At 49.3% G+C, this 14,439-nt stretch overlaps 1 protein-coding gene across 4 annotated transcripts in view; it reads right to left on the bottom strand.

The window, feature by feature from the left end:
- Positions 1-695: 695 nt before the first annotated feature.
- The window catches only part of NUP98 (nucleoporin 98 and 96 precursor), a 73,362-nt gene continuing 59,618 nt past the window's right edge, over positions 696-14,439 (bottom strand). For 3 of the 4 annotated variants that reach the window (XM_084842166.1, XM_084842165.1, XM_084842167.1), the window contains 11 exons: positions 11,242-11,668; positions 10,349-10,578; positions 8,943-9,212; positions 7,897-8,054; positions 7,280-7,423; positions 6,542-6,681; positions 5,533-5,754; positions 4,378-4,619; positions 3,828-3,982; positions 3,298-3,409; positions 696-2,208 (listed from right to left, as the gene is read on the bottom strand). In XM_084842166.1, coding sequence (XP_084698292.1) covers positions 1,991-2,208; positions 3,298-3,409; positions 3,828-3,982; positions 4,378-4,619; positions 5,533-5,754; positions 6,542-6,681; positions 7,280-7,423; positions 7,897-8,054; positions 8,943-9,212; positions 10,349-10,578; positions 11,242-11,668 — 2,318 coding nt within the window. In that variant the 3' untranslated portion in view covers positions 696-1,990. The remainder of the gene's footprint in view (positions 2,209-3,297; positions 3,410-3,827; positions 3,983-4,377; positions 4,620-5,532; positions 5,755-6,541; positions 6,682-7,279; positions 7,424-7,896; positions 8,055-8,942; positions 9,213-10,348; positions 10,579-11,241; positions 11,669-14,439) is intronic. The other variant, XR_014788916.1, reaches the window with a different exon arrangement.

Below are 14,439 nucleotides of genomic sequence, written 5' to 3'. Positions count from 1 at the left end.
CAGAGAAAGCCCACAACTATCTGCCTAAGAAGAACAGTGGCTATGTGGAGCAGGGCTCCCACTGCTTCTGAATAACTTTCTGGGAGGTGGCGTTGCAAACATCCTTATTGACATTTCATACAAACCTTACAGACCTGCCTGCCAATCACTTAGTATCTGAAATCCATTAGCTCTGCTGCAATCTTTCTACCTGCTTCTGCTGGTTTGGTATACTCCGTTGGTGGTTGTAAACTTTGGTGACTTTATGCTGCTAAGTTTTATTCTGGTTATACTGTGGTTTTAGGCTTTCATATTTTACATTGTTTGATGCTGCGCTTTGTGGTTTTAATTTTGTGAACCGCCTAAAGAGCTTTGGCTATTGGGTGGCATGGAAATGAAATAAATATGTCAGCTGTCCCGAGCCTTTAAAAGGTCACGGTGTAAAGCACATCCGCTTCTCCCGCGTAAACACTGCCACGCTGATTTTCATGCACTTGTGTCTGGACCTTGCCTCCTGAGGAGGGAACTTACCTTGAACATTTTATTTATTTTACTTTATTTAAACATGCAATAAGGTGGCCTCAGTTTGGGAGTGTATTGCCCACACAGCCACATACATTTTTAAAGGGGGATGGGCAAAGGAAGAGGCATTCAGGAAAATGCTATAAACATTTTTTTTATTTTTCTTAGAAAGTATTTCCAGAAAACAGACAAAATAATCTGGATCATTTATTTATACTTTTAATAAAAACCTTTACATAGTTCTCATGCGTAACCACCTTGCTGGTGCCCCCAATACACACACGCACACACACAAATACGCATCACCTCCAGAGGTCCAGGAGCAAATGCCCCTCTGCAAGCCCAGGTCCACACCACTGGCCACAGGGAAGGGCTGCAGCGCCCACAGCAGAGCTTGCCGTTTCCTCCAAGATTCAGGCCGAGATTGCGCAAGCAAGGGCTCCAGGGGCTTCCGGCTGCTTCCCTGCTAGGCAGCCTCATGTCTGCACATCTCTTTCTGCAATATCACAACACTACATGGCAAACAGACCCAACACCAGGCTAACACCGCTACTTTAAAATGGCTGGTTTGAGCGCGGTGCCGCTTCAGCAGAGCGCACCATCTCCAGGGAGGCTTGCCTGTAGCACCTGCAAGGGGATCTGCCTCCCATGGCTGCTTGGAGAACAGCAGCAGCTCAGTTTAGAAATGTGGATGCCGCTGAAAAAGCCAGGCAATCAGCGGAAGGGGAAAGGCTGAAAAGCGTCAAGCACAGACGCCTCCCGCCCCACCTGCGAGGAGCCCCCGAGGAAAGCCAGTTGCAGAGGATGCTGACTTCCCTGAGGGACTTGCCCCTGGGTCAACCAGTGGCTGCATTTCCAGGCAAAGCTTGATGGTTGTACTGAGGGGAGAGCCCTTGGAGTGCCTTGCCAGATGAACACCGTACTCAGGGAATGTGCTCTCCCTTTCAAAGGCCAAGCAGCACAACCCAGGCTGGACAGCCCCATATAACAGATGCATGTCAGAGTCATCCCTGCTCCAGCCCCAACACTGGCCTTTTCCACCCAAGCTGTGCAGGTCACCCTTGAAGCCTCTCCTGCTCCCAAAACAAACCCTCTGCCCAAACTCAATTTAAATGCAGAGTTCACTGTACACACACTGATTTTTGTCACCTGCTTGAGATCTGGACGATGATCCATTCTTTGCCTTGTTTCCTGCCTGCTGTCGGTCAGGCAGCGACAACCAGAGCTGGTTTCTGCGGTAGCAGAGGCTTTATTAACATTAGAAAGCAAGTGTGCGGGAGGCGTCCCAAGGCCCAATCTGGGTCTTTATGCTCCATCCCTGTGGTCCGAAGCCCTCCAGTGGCAGCCATGCAACATCCTGGGGTAGGAAGGAGTTCTGCATTGCTTGAGAGAGTGCAGCAAAGGGGGTGCCTTCGCCCCTAAAACCAGGGCCAAAGGGGTCACAAATGGTTCAGAGGGCCGGTCCATCCAGACTCAGCAGAGGCTGGCCTCACTGTGCCACCACAGTCAGTTCCCGTAGGTAGGACTGCGTGAGGCCACGGAGCTCCTCGAGTGCATAGTCCTCTGGCATGGGGAGCCGGCCAATGTGGGGAGCCAGCAGGCGCAGAGGCACTCTCTGCAGATCGGGGGCAGAACCGGAAGTGGAGTCCGGAGGGTGCTGCAGGCTCAGCACCACACGCAAGATGTCTGCATTACGTTTAGCCATTTCTGAGAGGGGAGAAGAGTGCAAGAAATCCCAACATCAGCAACATGATAAAACCCTATGTATTTCTACCTGCCTTCTCAAGGAATGTGGGCAGATAAGCAGCAGCACTAATTTGGAATTAAACCCATAGTCCCTTAGACAAAATAATGAAGGTTGTAGCAAATGGGAATTTATCAGAAGAGTTTACAGCACTTCAGAGTAGTTATTTCAGCAAGGCCCCAGGAGAATGGACGTCTCCAGTTATGGAATAACCACAAAGAAGCCCCTGAAAGTCCCAAGCCTCTGAATGGTCTAGTCAAGAGTGCATTCCTGGCTGAGTTGAGATTAAAAGTGTACAGACTGCTTTGCTGGATGAGACCAAAATATCTACTAATTCTCCAACAAGGACCAGCCTCCCAAAATTCATCAACAGGCATGAAAGCCTATCCTCCGTATGGGGAAGGGACATCACTGAGTGGGGGGGCCCTGCTTGGCATGCAGAAGGGCCCAGGTTCCATTCCCAGCAGCATCTCCAGGTAGGGCTGGAAAAAATCCTGCCTGGAACCCTGGACAGCCCTTGCTGCCAGTCGGTGTTGACAAGACTCGACTAGAGGGAGCAATCCTCTGACTCTGTCTAAGGCTGCTTCCGGTGTAATTTGTCTATAAACCTGGTTTACAGGAACATAATCCCAGTGAGACCTAAGGTGGGCTAGTGCCCTAGAAAATGCAAAGCCCACAAACCTCTTGGTAGGAAAAAGGTACCCTGACTTGCCGCTGGAGAGCTGCAGGGTGACAGGTAGAGCCCCCACCAACCAACCCCTGCCAGAGAGGCAGCTCACAGAGAGCACATTCCAGCCGCCGAGCTCTAAATCTGCATTTCACTGCAGCACAAGAGACCTGCAGTGTTTTCCAGACATAACCATAAACCCCAACATGGACCTATGGCACAACATCAACCACACTTCACAAAAAAGCCTCTCTAATGTGCTGCATTTTATTGGTTGACTTTATACATTAGCTACTCTGAGGGCTCCGAGTCATGTTACAGAAGAGAATGTATTTTTCCAAAAAACAAAAATAAATAAATAAAAATGCTGTGCCCACAGCCTTACCAGACTGAGCCAATCTGTCCTTGGCACTGTGGCACTGGACCAGCTCTATCCGGCTGCAGAGCGAAATCACTTTGGTGTGCAACTCCTCCAGTTCGTATCCAGAACAATCCAGCTGGAAGCAAAGCCAGGACAGAGGAGAAGCATCACTGCTGGGAATGGAGGGCAGCCCCACTGGGAGGAGCCCGAGGAGCTGAGCGGGCTTGGGGGGCCAGCTAGCACATTTCTCCAAGGTTAGCCACAGCCAGGGGCAGCAGTAGAGAGTCTGAACCCCAAGACACGTGGCTCAGTGGTGGATTACAAAGCTGCCATTTATTCTCACGCACCCTTTAAAGTCAGGCCCTCACTGGGTGTTTTATTCCTCCTCTCTGTGCATTCAGGACAGCGGAGGCGTTCCAAACTAGTGCATGTGGGCTTCCTGGCTGTGTCCCACTGGCTCAGTGTGAGCGAGAACAGTGAGAACAGAGCTACCTCCGAGAAAGAAGCGAACTACCCCAGGGGCACACAGGTTGCAACGTCTTGGACCATGCTACCTGCTGAATCCTGCTGAGCATCTCAGTGACCTGGATATAGTCCAAAAAAACCAGCCCAGCAGTGTCCCAATCCTGGATGAGCGTGCTGCGCTCTGGGGCAGACAGGTCTTCTAAGAATCCCTTCAGATAGGTGTAGTTTTCGTTAATAATGCAATCTGGGAGGGAGAAGAGGGAACAAAAGAGCCTTAACTGTGGGGTCTGGTAGAAAGCTCAGTCACCTAGAAGGGAGAGAAATACCGACTCTCAAGCAGGTGTGCTTAGATCTTTAAGTGACACAAACGTGAGACAGTGGCAGCATCACTGCCAAGAATGGGGTACACAGAACTGTGAAACCCTGGAATTAAGCACGACCAGGAAGGAGGGAGCACTCCTCAGGGAAGGGCGCGCTGGCCTGTGGCGGTGCCCAGTAGCACTCTCCTTGGAAGAGGTCTGGGAGGAGGTTCCTCTCCATCCGGTGTTTGGAGCAGCTTTTCGGTTAGGAGCCCTCCAAGCCACCGTGAGACACACCATGGGCCGCTGCCCCTTTGGAGAACAAACAGGTGGGCCTTACCTGAGGCCAAGTGCCTGATGACTAGCCTGTGGCACTGGCTCCAGTGTCCTGCCTTGAACAAACAGAGGGCCTCCTTGTGCTGGTCTCCCTCCATCCTGGCCCTCGTGGCCTTAGCCTCATGAATCCATTCCGGGGGCACACACAGCCTATCTGTGAGGAAGGCTTCCTTGTCCCAGGACTCTGGAGTCTCCAACAGGTTGCAGTGTCGGCTCAGCAGTTCACGCACTGCCCTCTCGCGCATGCTAGGAGGAATACACAGAGGAAAAAGCGGCTCTTTTTGTTGTTTAAACCATTGTACATCCATGGCTTTAAATACACAGTACCGTTCAGCCAGCCAGACAGTCCCAAATGTTTGTGTTTTGCTGTTTGCATGGATTTTTTTTCTTTAAAAAACCTACAAGTTCTTGGGTGGTAGTTGAAAGATTTCGATATAGACCCCAAAATGCACAAGGAAGTATTTCCCAGCTCTCTACACAGTTCCCCCCTACAGGCAGGGGAACAGCTGAATGGCAGAGCCTATACTCTGCATGCACAAGGTCCCCAGTTCAATTACAGATGGCAACTCCAGCTAAGGATCTCAAAAGCAGGCGGGCTGGCAAAGACCACACTCTGCCCAAGACCCTGAACAGCTGCTGTCAGTCACACTGGCCAAGATGGAGAAAGGATCTGCCTCTGTAGAACGCAGGTTCATAGGTTCACATTCAGTCTTATTTCTCCTTTTGCCCAAGTTCTTCTGTAGGTTTGAACTTCCCTTCCCAAGCCACTGATCCTGTTAATAGCTAATATGGAAACAAAACCCTAAAAATTCTATAAAATACCTTAATTTCCCCCAAATTTGCTGAGTTTAGTCTAACTGCAGAAGCTGGATTTTTCATGCAGAACTTTCGAGAGCCATTTAACAAAAGTGTATAGGAATAATGCTATTAAATGAGAGTGGAACACTTTCTGGATGCCTTCATTTTTTGTGAACCACCCAGAGAGCTTTGGCTATGGGGTGGTATAGAAATATAATAAATGAATGAAATGAATGAAAGATGTTGCATCCCTAGGATGCCCATCCTTCTGCTGCAGTCTGAGGGGAGAAGCCTAGTATCTGAGCAGTTGGACCACAAACATTAAACGACACTGCAAGACAAAGGTGGATGCGACACTTACTGCGCACTGGGCGTGTGGAGCAGTACAAACACAGCCCATTCCCACAAACCCTCACTCTCAAGCTGGGCAGCATAGCTGGCATTCAGCACTCCTTGGCGTTGCTCTGAGAGGTGGGTGTAATTCAAGGCTCGCAGCACTTCCCACAGGTGCCAACTGAGACGGTGGTCCAAGGGGTCAGCTGTTACACTCCGAGGGTCAAGCAGCTGATGTAGATCATAACACCTACAAGGGAAGATAAGTCAAGACACAGCGTAAGCCAGCCTGCTGTTCTAGAGCCATTGCCCCAGTTCATGATACTGTTCATGGTCTTTCCAAGGAAGGTGAAGTTTTTGGAAGTCTGGTCCCACATGGCGAATCAGGACAAACAGCCATTCAGGAGACTAGCAGCATTACTCGACACAAACTGCAGGATGAAATTCATATTTTGGTGCTGTTACACCCCCTTCTTTCTCTCCCCACCCCCCTTGGTGCAGAATTTGGAATGAGCAATTAGCCATTTGACTGCTCAGCTGATATTTTTGATTTGAATCCAGTAGACTTAAATTAGGAACAGAACTTTACAGATTGGGACCACAAGTAATTAGCTGGGGGGGGGGGGAGAAAAATGGAATATCCCTATCAGCATTTCCCCTCCCTCTCTGCAACGTATGGGACAGCTGGGGTAGGGGAAAATTGGGCCCAGGCTGTGTCTCAGGCTGTTTCAGGCTCTCTTCTGTTCTCTTTTTTAAAAGTTTCTGAACTTATTAGTCATTAACTTTTCATGCTTGAGGAATCTTCCAAGTATGCAGAAACCACTATGCTGTCTGTGGGTGGCCATGTTTTGTAGTACAATCTTTGCCGCATAACCTACGTTCATGAGGAAGAAAAAACTTTCAGAGGGAGTAGTTTGTTGCAGCAGCAGCAACAGAGTTTTGTGGCACCTTAAAGACTAACAGATTTATTATGGCAGAAGGTCTATGGACAAGAGTCTACTTCATCAGAGGCAGGAAAAAAGGAGGAAACAAGTTACCTATCACTGTACAGTTTTAACAGGTGAAAGCACACGTCTCGCAGTTGGTATTGTGAATCGCCTTCCTCGATTATGCAGCCTGAGCCTTCTAGATATGGAGGCAGCGGAGAACAGGCATATTTATCGCACTCCGAGGAATCCTGAGGAAAGCAATACCAATGATTGAAATGTAGCAGCAGTATGAGCCAGAAGGGGCCCTTCTCCTCCATATATCTACATCTTGGGGGCTCTGGAGAGCCTTCTAGAACAGAATCAGGAGAAACTGGATGTCATACTGAGCCGTGAGCACAAAGCACCAGTGACAGCGGTCCCAGGGCACTTTCCTAAATGACAGCAATACCTCTTCATCTCCTGTGTGTTGCTTCTGAATCTTGTGAACACAGTATAGAAAGTGAAGGCCGCATTCCAATCACTGTAGTTTTTTCTCATGTTTACACACACAAGAATTCAAAACACTTTTTAGCATTCCTTGTGAAAACACCCAGTTTCAGAACAAAAGTCAGATGATTCTAAGGTTCCCAGGGAGAGACAAAAATGCTTCTGAATGACAAAATGTTGCTGAATGCAGGTTGTTGACTTCACTAGTATGTGCAGAAGAGCAAAGGCAATGTAGCAAATGCACTGAATGTCATGTCCTGCTGCACCACCAGAGGCAGGATCAGGCAGGACCGAACCAGCTCTATGCTTTGAGCTCAAGGCTGGCACTGTGACCTCCAAGGCTGCAACTGCTAGACCTACCTGGAATGCAGATTCATACATGCTGAGGGCCTTGGAAAGGGGCGCTGTAGAAGGAAGCAGGTACCAGAGATGGATGCCAACAGAACGCTTCCAGTCCAGCTGGGAACAGACATTGACACTTCTCCTCTCTGACAAAGGCCACACCTGCAGGAAGAAAGTGCAAATTTTGAGACAGAGTCAGCTTGGGCTGGACACAGAGTCTAATGTAGGTCAACTTGAAGGAAGCTGGGTCATGTACGAGTTGTCCAAGTCCAGCCAGAGCTTGAGGTACAGAAGTACTTACTAAGGGCAAGGTGGAACCACACCAAGTGCACAACTTCCTGGAGGAGAAGGCTATCAAGGCTACTAGTCCTGATGGCTATATCCTACTTCCAGTATCAGAGGCAGTATGTCTGTGGAACATGGGCAGGAGGGTGCTGCTGCACGCATGTCCTGCTTGTGGGTTTCTTGTGGGCCGCTGGTTGGCCGCTGTGTGAGCAGAACGCCAGATGAGATGGACTCTTGGTCTGATCCAGCATGGCTCTTCTTATGTTCTCATGTATGTTCATGGGTGCCCCTTCTAAGAGAAGCGGCCAAACAGTGTACACACAATGCCAAGCACATCCTTTGCAACTTACCGGCTTGCCAGCGAGTAGGGCAAATATGCGCAGCCTCTCCTCCTGGATGAAGCCATCTGCCTGGAGTTGCTGCCAGTCTGTTAGCTGCAAGGCAAGGAGCTCCCTGACTTCCTGGCTCCCTACCAGCTGGGAGAGGAGCAGAGCCAGCCTGTGATCCCCTGCAACAGAAGAGCACGTCAGCGTCCAGTGCAGAGGAGAGCAACCCATGGAGCTGGCCATCCTGAGGTCTGCGCCACTTGAACCCCTCTGGGGTTGGGAGAGGTTCGCCTAGCCAATGATGGGGACATTTAGATGCTAGTGCTCTAGCACATCTCTAGGGGCTGTGAGATGAAATGATCCAATGCCCCTTTTAGGCAAAGCCCACGCTGCATTATGGAAGAGAGAAAAGAATGGTCCACTGGAAGATTAACTTCAGGTATAGGAGAGGCGATGTTAAACGGGCTCAAATTTACTTGGAAAGTGCTGTGTGCTGCCCACCCTTGGTGAAAGCTCTGAGTACCTGATGGAGCCCACTATAAAGCAGATCATTTTCTGTGATAGCTGAACTAGCAATTCAAGGAACTGATTTAGCTAAACACTTCCCTCAAAGCCCCATTCTGATGCTTTTCTGGGGAGCAGCTCAAGCAAAGCAGGGTGTGGGGTCAAGAGTTTCCAATGAGACTCTGCTTTTGCCTTCCTACTCACCCCATAGAACTCGGTGGGGGCGGGTGCACAGAGATCTCCCATGCACCTGGCAGAGGCACATCCTCCATGCTTTCCTGAAGCATGCTACATCTATACCAAGACCCAGGCAAGTTAAGTGGCTTTTGGTCTAGGAGTTGCAAGGAAATATTTAAGCACCTTCCTGCAAGTCAAGGCATGAAGCCAATAAACCCACTATTCAAAGTCAGCGACTTCTTTCATGAAATCCAAGTTGAGATTCAATTTGCTGCCTTCTCAAGCCAACCTGCTGAGCGGCACTGGATGTATTTATTTCTCCACACTGAAAATCCAAAGCCACCCAAGCTTCCTGGATCCCTGGTTCAAATGGAAAGGGGCTGACTTACCAGACTGTTGTGCCAGCTTACAGGCCTCGCTGATCTGCTTCCCAGTGAGGTAGCTGAAGACAGCCTCTGCAGGGTTGTCATTCTGGCTGAGTGAGACCTCGCCCTTGATGTGCTCGGCAGCGGCCTGCGACAGCCAGCGGGAGAAGGCCTTCCGGCGCTCCAGGGCACGGATGTACTCGCTGGGCTCGTCTAAGCGGGCCTCCAACTCTTTCAAGTGGCCCCAGAGCGCCTCACACAAGGTCCACACCAAGCACCAGTCTTTCACCACCACTGGGAAGAGAGCACGACGAGATCAGCCCAGAGTGTTCCAGCAGGCCTGCCATAGGCTGCCCAGCACCTGCTGCAGAAGCAGAGTCCCAGCCACAGCTTTTCAAGCCTTGCATTTCCCTTGGTCCTCCCTACCATAATGCAGCATTTCTAGAGCTGTTTTGTTCTGCGGGCACCTTTCTGCAGAGCACCTGCGCTCCGCTTGTGGCCAACTGTGACCTGGATTATGTACACTCATCTCCGGAAGGTTGGTGAGTACCTGGTCCCACCTAGTCATGGGTTTGGACAAGATGACCTTTGGCCTTCCAAATCTGATCGTATGATGCTACTGCCTATAAAAGCCTATAACATATTTTGTGCAGATGCCACGGCCCTCTTCTTTTGTGGTATGTATGTCTGTTTGCCAATTCATCACCCAGCTAAACATCTCTTGTTCTCAGTATCCAACAACCAGGTGGTTCATTTCTGTGAACTGCCCAGAGAGCTTCGGCTGCAGGGTGGTAGAGAAATATAATGGATGAATGAAATGAATGAACCAGAGGTCAACCCCTTCCAAGAATGCTTTGCTGCATGTCTTCCACACAAATTTTGCTCCAAAGCAGGTGGCCCTTTCACTTGGGAGGAACTTAGGCAGGGATTTAATGTCTGTGTGCAGCATCCAACTCAGGTGAAAGCAAGACTGCAAGGAAGCCAGCAAAGAAACCTCTCAACAGCCATAGGCCAGAGCAGGTTGGGGGGTCCATTTGTGCCCCCAGAAAAGCTTCCTGGCAGATTATATTTGCTCTCTGGGTCAGTACAAACAAGGGGACTCTGCTCTTATATGAGAGAGAGAGAGAGAGAGAGCGCGAGCGAGCGTGTGCGCGCAGGTTCGGATATGATGGGGCTTGTCGTGGGTTATTTAAGCCTTGATGAGCCATGGCACCCACATTCAAAATTGGGCCACACACACCCTGTGTGCCACAGCCTCACCATGGATTAAATAACCCATGGTGGGCTGTCATGTCACGAGAACATCCTTAGAGAGACTGTCTTCACTTTGCCTGCCCCCACCCCGCACTAGACAGGAGCTGGACCTGACAGCATGTCAGATCCATCCTTCTCCCTCCATGCCTTTGTTCCACACTCAGTTTCAGGCTCACCTCCCCTTTCTTCTGGGTCTCCACAAGTATCTGTGGCCCATCTGGCATACTCGTGGATGGCTGCTACGCCCGGGTTGGGGGTCAGGAAAGGGCAGGGCTCATCCATGTGGACAGTGCTGTGCTTCAGCTTGATCTTAAGTGGGCCGAGGTGCAAGTGCAGATTCCTGTTTGGCGCTTTTCCTTCCAAGCTCATCTTCTCTACGTGAACCTTGAAGGGGGACTCTGAGAGCCTGTGAGGGCAGCAGGAATACAGAACATGCGAGATAAGCAGCTGCCCCATCTACGGCTCTCACCACTATGCAGAACGAGGAGGGCATGATGGAAGAACCAATCTATTCCTGCCTGCTCTCCAGAATTCATCTCTGCTTCTGAATGGGACTAGCAAACTGAACCTCACGCAGAGATAGTTGCATACATATCCTCTGAATCTGGAAATGGCAGCCAAGGGAGACTGACGTGCATGCATGGTCCTGGAAATAGCTTGGCAAAAAAGCCCATCTTAGAGGGCATCAGCAACTCCTTCCTCCCACAGGTTTCCAAAGGCTTCTGTTGCAGTGCAACTGTGCAGGGCACCACAACTGCAAGGGAGAGGGGTGCTGTTTCAAAGAGGGTCCTCTTCAAAATAGAGGGGATGGATTGTTCTCTTTCAGTATAGCCCAGCTCCAGAAACAGAGCACAACAGGCTGGAGGAGGGGCCTGTGGCTTCCCACCATCCTCTAGTGGGAGCTGATAAGAGTTTAACCCCGCCTCCCTGCAAGAGCCCACCAGAAAAGCCATCCTCTTATAAACTAGCCTCCAGCTTGCCAACAAAGTTCACATTGTGTAAACTAGGTAATCCTAATTCATGTAAAATTCATATCCAAGGAACACTGGGTTATACAAGTATGACTCACTGTTTTGGAGCAACAGGTGCTGGCAAGAATCCATACTCCATGGACTCATTATGGAGCTCTTCTGGCTCACTCAATGTGCTCAGCTGCTCTCCGCTGTGGACAAGAATCCAGTTGGGTCCCCAGCCAACACGAAAGGAGCGTCCCATGAAGAGTGCCATATCCTTCAGCAGCCTTCCTTTCCCATAGGTGATGGATTTTTCCAGCGGCACCAGCCCAGGGTGCCTGCGGATACCCACCGTTTTCAATGGTATGTCAGGTGTCGGGCTGGGCACCACGAACGCAGAAGCCAGTGAAGGAAGGGCAGACCAAGGCGGGGCAGGAAGAGCACCACCTAAAGAGGAAGTCCTTGGACTGCGCCTGTCCTGAAGGGAAGCGTCTGGGAGAAGGAAAGATGCACTTGCGAGTCTTGACTGCAGCAACCCACCAACTGAGGGCAGAAGAGGAAAGAAGGGCTTGGTTAGGAAAGCACCCTTCTAAGAGGTCAAAGTCAAGATACAAAGACAGTAGTGACCACAACAGCAGAATATCTCCTCTAAAGAGGCTGGCCATTTGCTCCAGGAATAAAAGCCATCAGAGCACAATGGTTTACATATAATTTTATCCCTCCCCCCCCCCCGCCTCTACAAGGAGGTTTCTGGGCCTAAGCGTGTTGGGCCATTTCTGCTAGAATAAGAAGTTGGCCATGTATGGCTTCCAGTGAGCTGTGGGAGGAGAAAGGAGGATTTCTACATTCCCACTGCTCCCCAGCTCATGTCCCTCACCTTGTATTTGGACATACTTTCCTAACAAAAATATAGGAACACATACATGGGTTGGCTTTCAACTAAAATTAAATGAGGCGTTCCAGTTAATTACCTATTTTATGTATTTTATTCTACTCATACAGGATTCAGGTTTGTTGCTGACTGAATTTGGGATGATTTCTAGTGCAGTTCTAGACATCCAGTTTAATTGCACAGAGCTAAACATGGTTCCAGATTTAGAAAGGAGCTGTAGCCACAGCCCTTGACAAAGGATCAGTACACACCTGCATGTTCGTCCTTGATTACTCCACACAGTTTGCAAGTGAATGGTGAACTGACACCATTGAGAAGCTTTGTCTGAAGTTCCCTGTGAAGGCTCATTCATGTCATCAAGTGCTGAACATGCATGCACAACACAGACTGAAGAGTGTATTACAGGCTGAGATATGCCCTGATTTTCACTAAGAAAATCAGGCCCTAAGCCTCTGTAGCGGTTTGTGAGGGATCCTATACACTTCATGCAGGCCTTTGCTCAGGTTTTGGGACTCCATGCTTCTTCTGTGAGGCCTTAATCCCATCTATGCCCTGCAATGGTATCTGCAGCATCTCTCTGGGATCCCAAACACTTCAGTCTATTTCCATTTGGGCAGCCCTAGATCTGGCCTCCTCCTCCTCCTCTAAATCTATTGCAAGGAGTTATTCCCCTATGGGCTTTTGTTCTAACTAAATCCCAACCCCCCAGATCAACATCGGAGATGTCAGAATTATGCTATTTGATCTACACATCAGAGAGCACAATATTTTACTGTTAATTATTTTTAACTTATTTTCAAACTGTTTCATGTTTAACTTTTTTTTAATGTTTAAGGTTTTATATTATGTTTCATCATGTTGGGAACTGCCCAGAGAGCAGTTTGGCTATTAGGTGGTATAGAAATGCAATGAATATTTGTAGTCTAATACAGACTGGTCACTTGGTGTCTGCTGCAACACCTACTTAGTGCTTCACTCCTCTGCTTACATGACAGAGTCCCAGAACGCCCGGGGTGCCTCCTTGAGGGCTTCCCCCTTTAATGTGGTTGAAATCACATCCCTGCCCAATAGCACTATGGATACCAGCCGAGCACAGCGCTTCCCCCCACTTATTTACGGTAATCTTATCCAGTACCAATATCTGTACCTGTGGAATCTTGCTCAAATTCAGTATGTGCAACTTTGATCTGCTTGGGGTACCTTTCTGAGATCTTGCTTCCCCCTGAGTGCTTGATAATGGATTCTTGGTTAGTGATAGTATTCTTCATGGTAGGCTGCTTGGGGTGCCCTGTTGAGGCCTTCCTCCCCTATAGGTGCTCACCGGAAGATTCCAGGTGCCCATTTCAGGGCTTCCTCCCCTGTATGTTCCCTTGCCCACTTCCCATAGCAGCAGAGTATCCGGGATACCTTCTCAAGGTCTTATTCCCCTTTTGAACTCATTAAGACCAGATCCTTTTTAAAGGCAGTTAGCTTCACTGAAAACTATGGGGGGGGGGGCGGCACTGGGAGAACTCCCTCCCCCCATTTACTCTGACTCAGACTGACTCAACTACTGCCATGACTCTCTAATGACAGTGACTCCCAGAGTTCATTCTGAATGCCTGTGCTCTTTTGGGGTGTCTTAGCTACCCTTCTTTAGGGAGCTGCAAGAGTTAAACTATATTCCATGCATCATCAATATATCAAGCCTTCTCTCAATCAAGGAGGAGGGCAGAAGTGTCGTTGATGGTACTTGAGAAATAACAGCGGAGGAGCCCCTCTCCCATCCTTATATATGAGGAGAACATTCTGAGGAAGGAGGGGTGCCTCCTCCTTGAGCTTTCTAAACAAAGCTCTCTAGAAGGTTCTACCAAGTGCCATCCCAGACTAGGGTGCTCACTGCTATGCAGGAGCACATCTGCCTGCCGCCCAATACCTTCAACTGGTTCAGCAAGGTTGCTAACAGGATCTTCTGTAATGAGCATATTTCACCTGTGCTGTCTCCCAGTTTGTCTCAAGGTGCAATTCAGAGTGCTGGTTGGGAGTGATAAAAGCTCTCCATGGCTTGGTATCGCGGGGGTCTCTGAAGGACCACAAGCTTCTCATATTTACTGCCTCCCTCATTAATGTACCCATGGATTAAGAGGCCTTGGAGGCCTTTCTCCAGGTCCCATTGCTGTCAGAGGCTAGGTAGGGGTAGCCAGAAATCAGGCCTGCTCCATGGTGGCTTTGCAATTCTCTCCCCATAGAGCTTCATCTGGCATCAAGTTTGCATTTCTTTAGGCATCAGGTGAAACCCTTTTTATCTTCCCAGGTTTTCTAGATCTTTGTTTTTACTTGCAGCTTGTCTGCTTAGGCTGCTGCAGATTTGTTTATTTTATTTAACTTCCTAGACATTTCTGGACTGAAAACTACACTAAGAACGTTGAGGTGAAGAGCAAGG

The sequence above is a fragment of the Heloderma suspectum genome, chromosome 3 (genome assembly GCF_057233095.1).
Source record: "Heloderma suspectum isolate Gila_16-S chromosome 3, 16-S_ref, whole genome shotgun sequence".
NCBI lineage: Eukaryota > Metazoa > Chordata > Lepidosauria > Squamata > Helodermatidae > Heloderma > Heloderma suspectum.
This window is presented reverse-complemented; position numbering and strand designations above follow the sequence as displayed.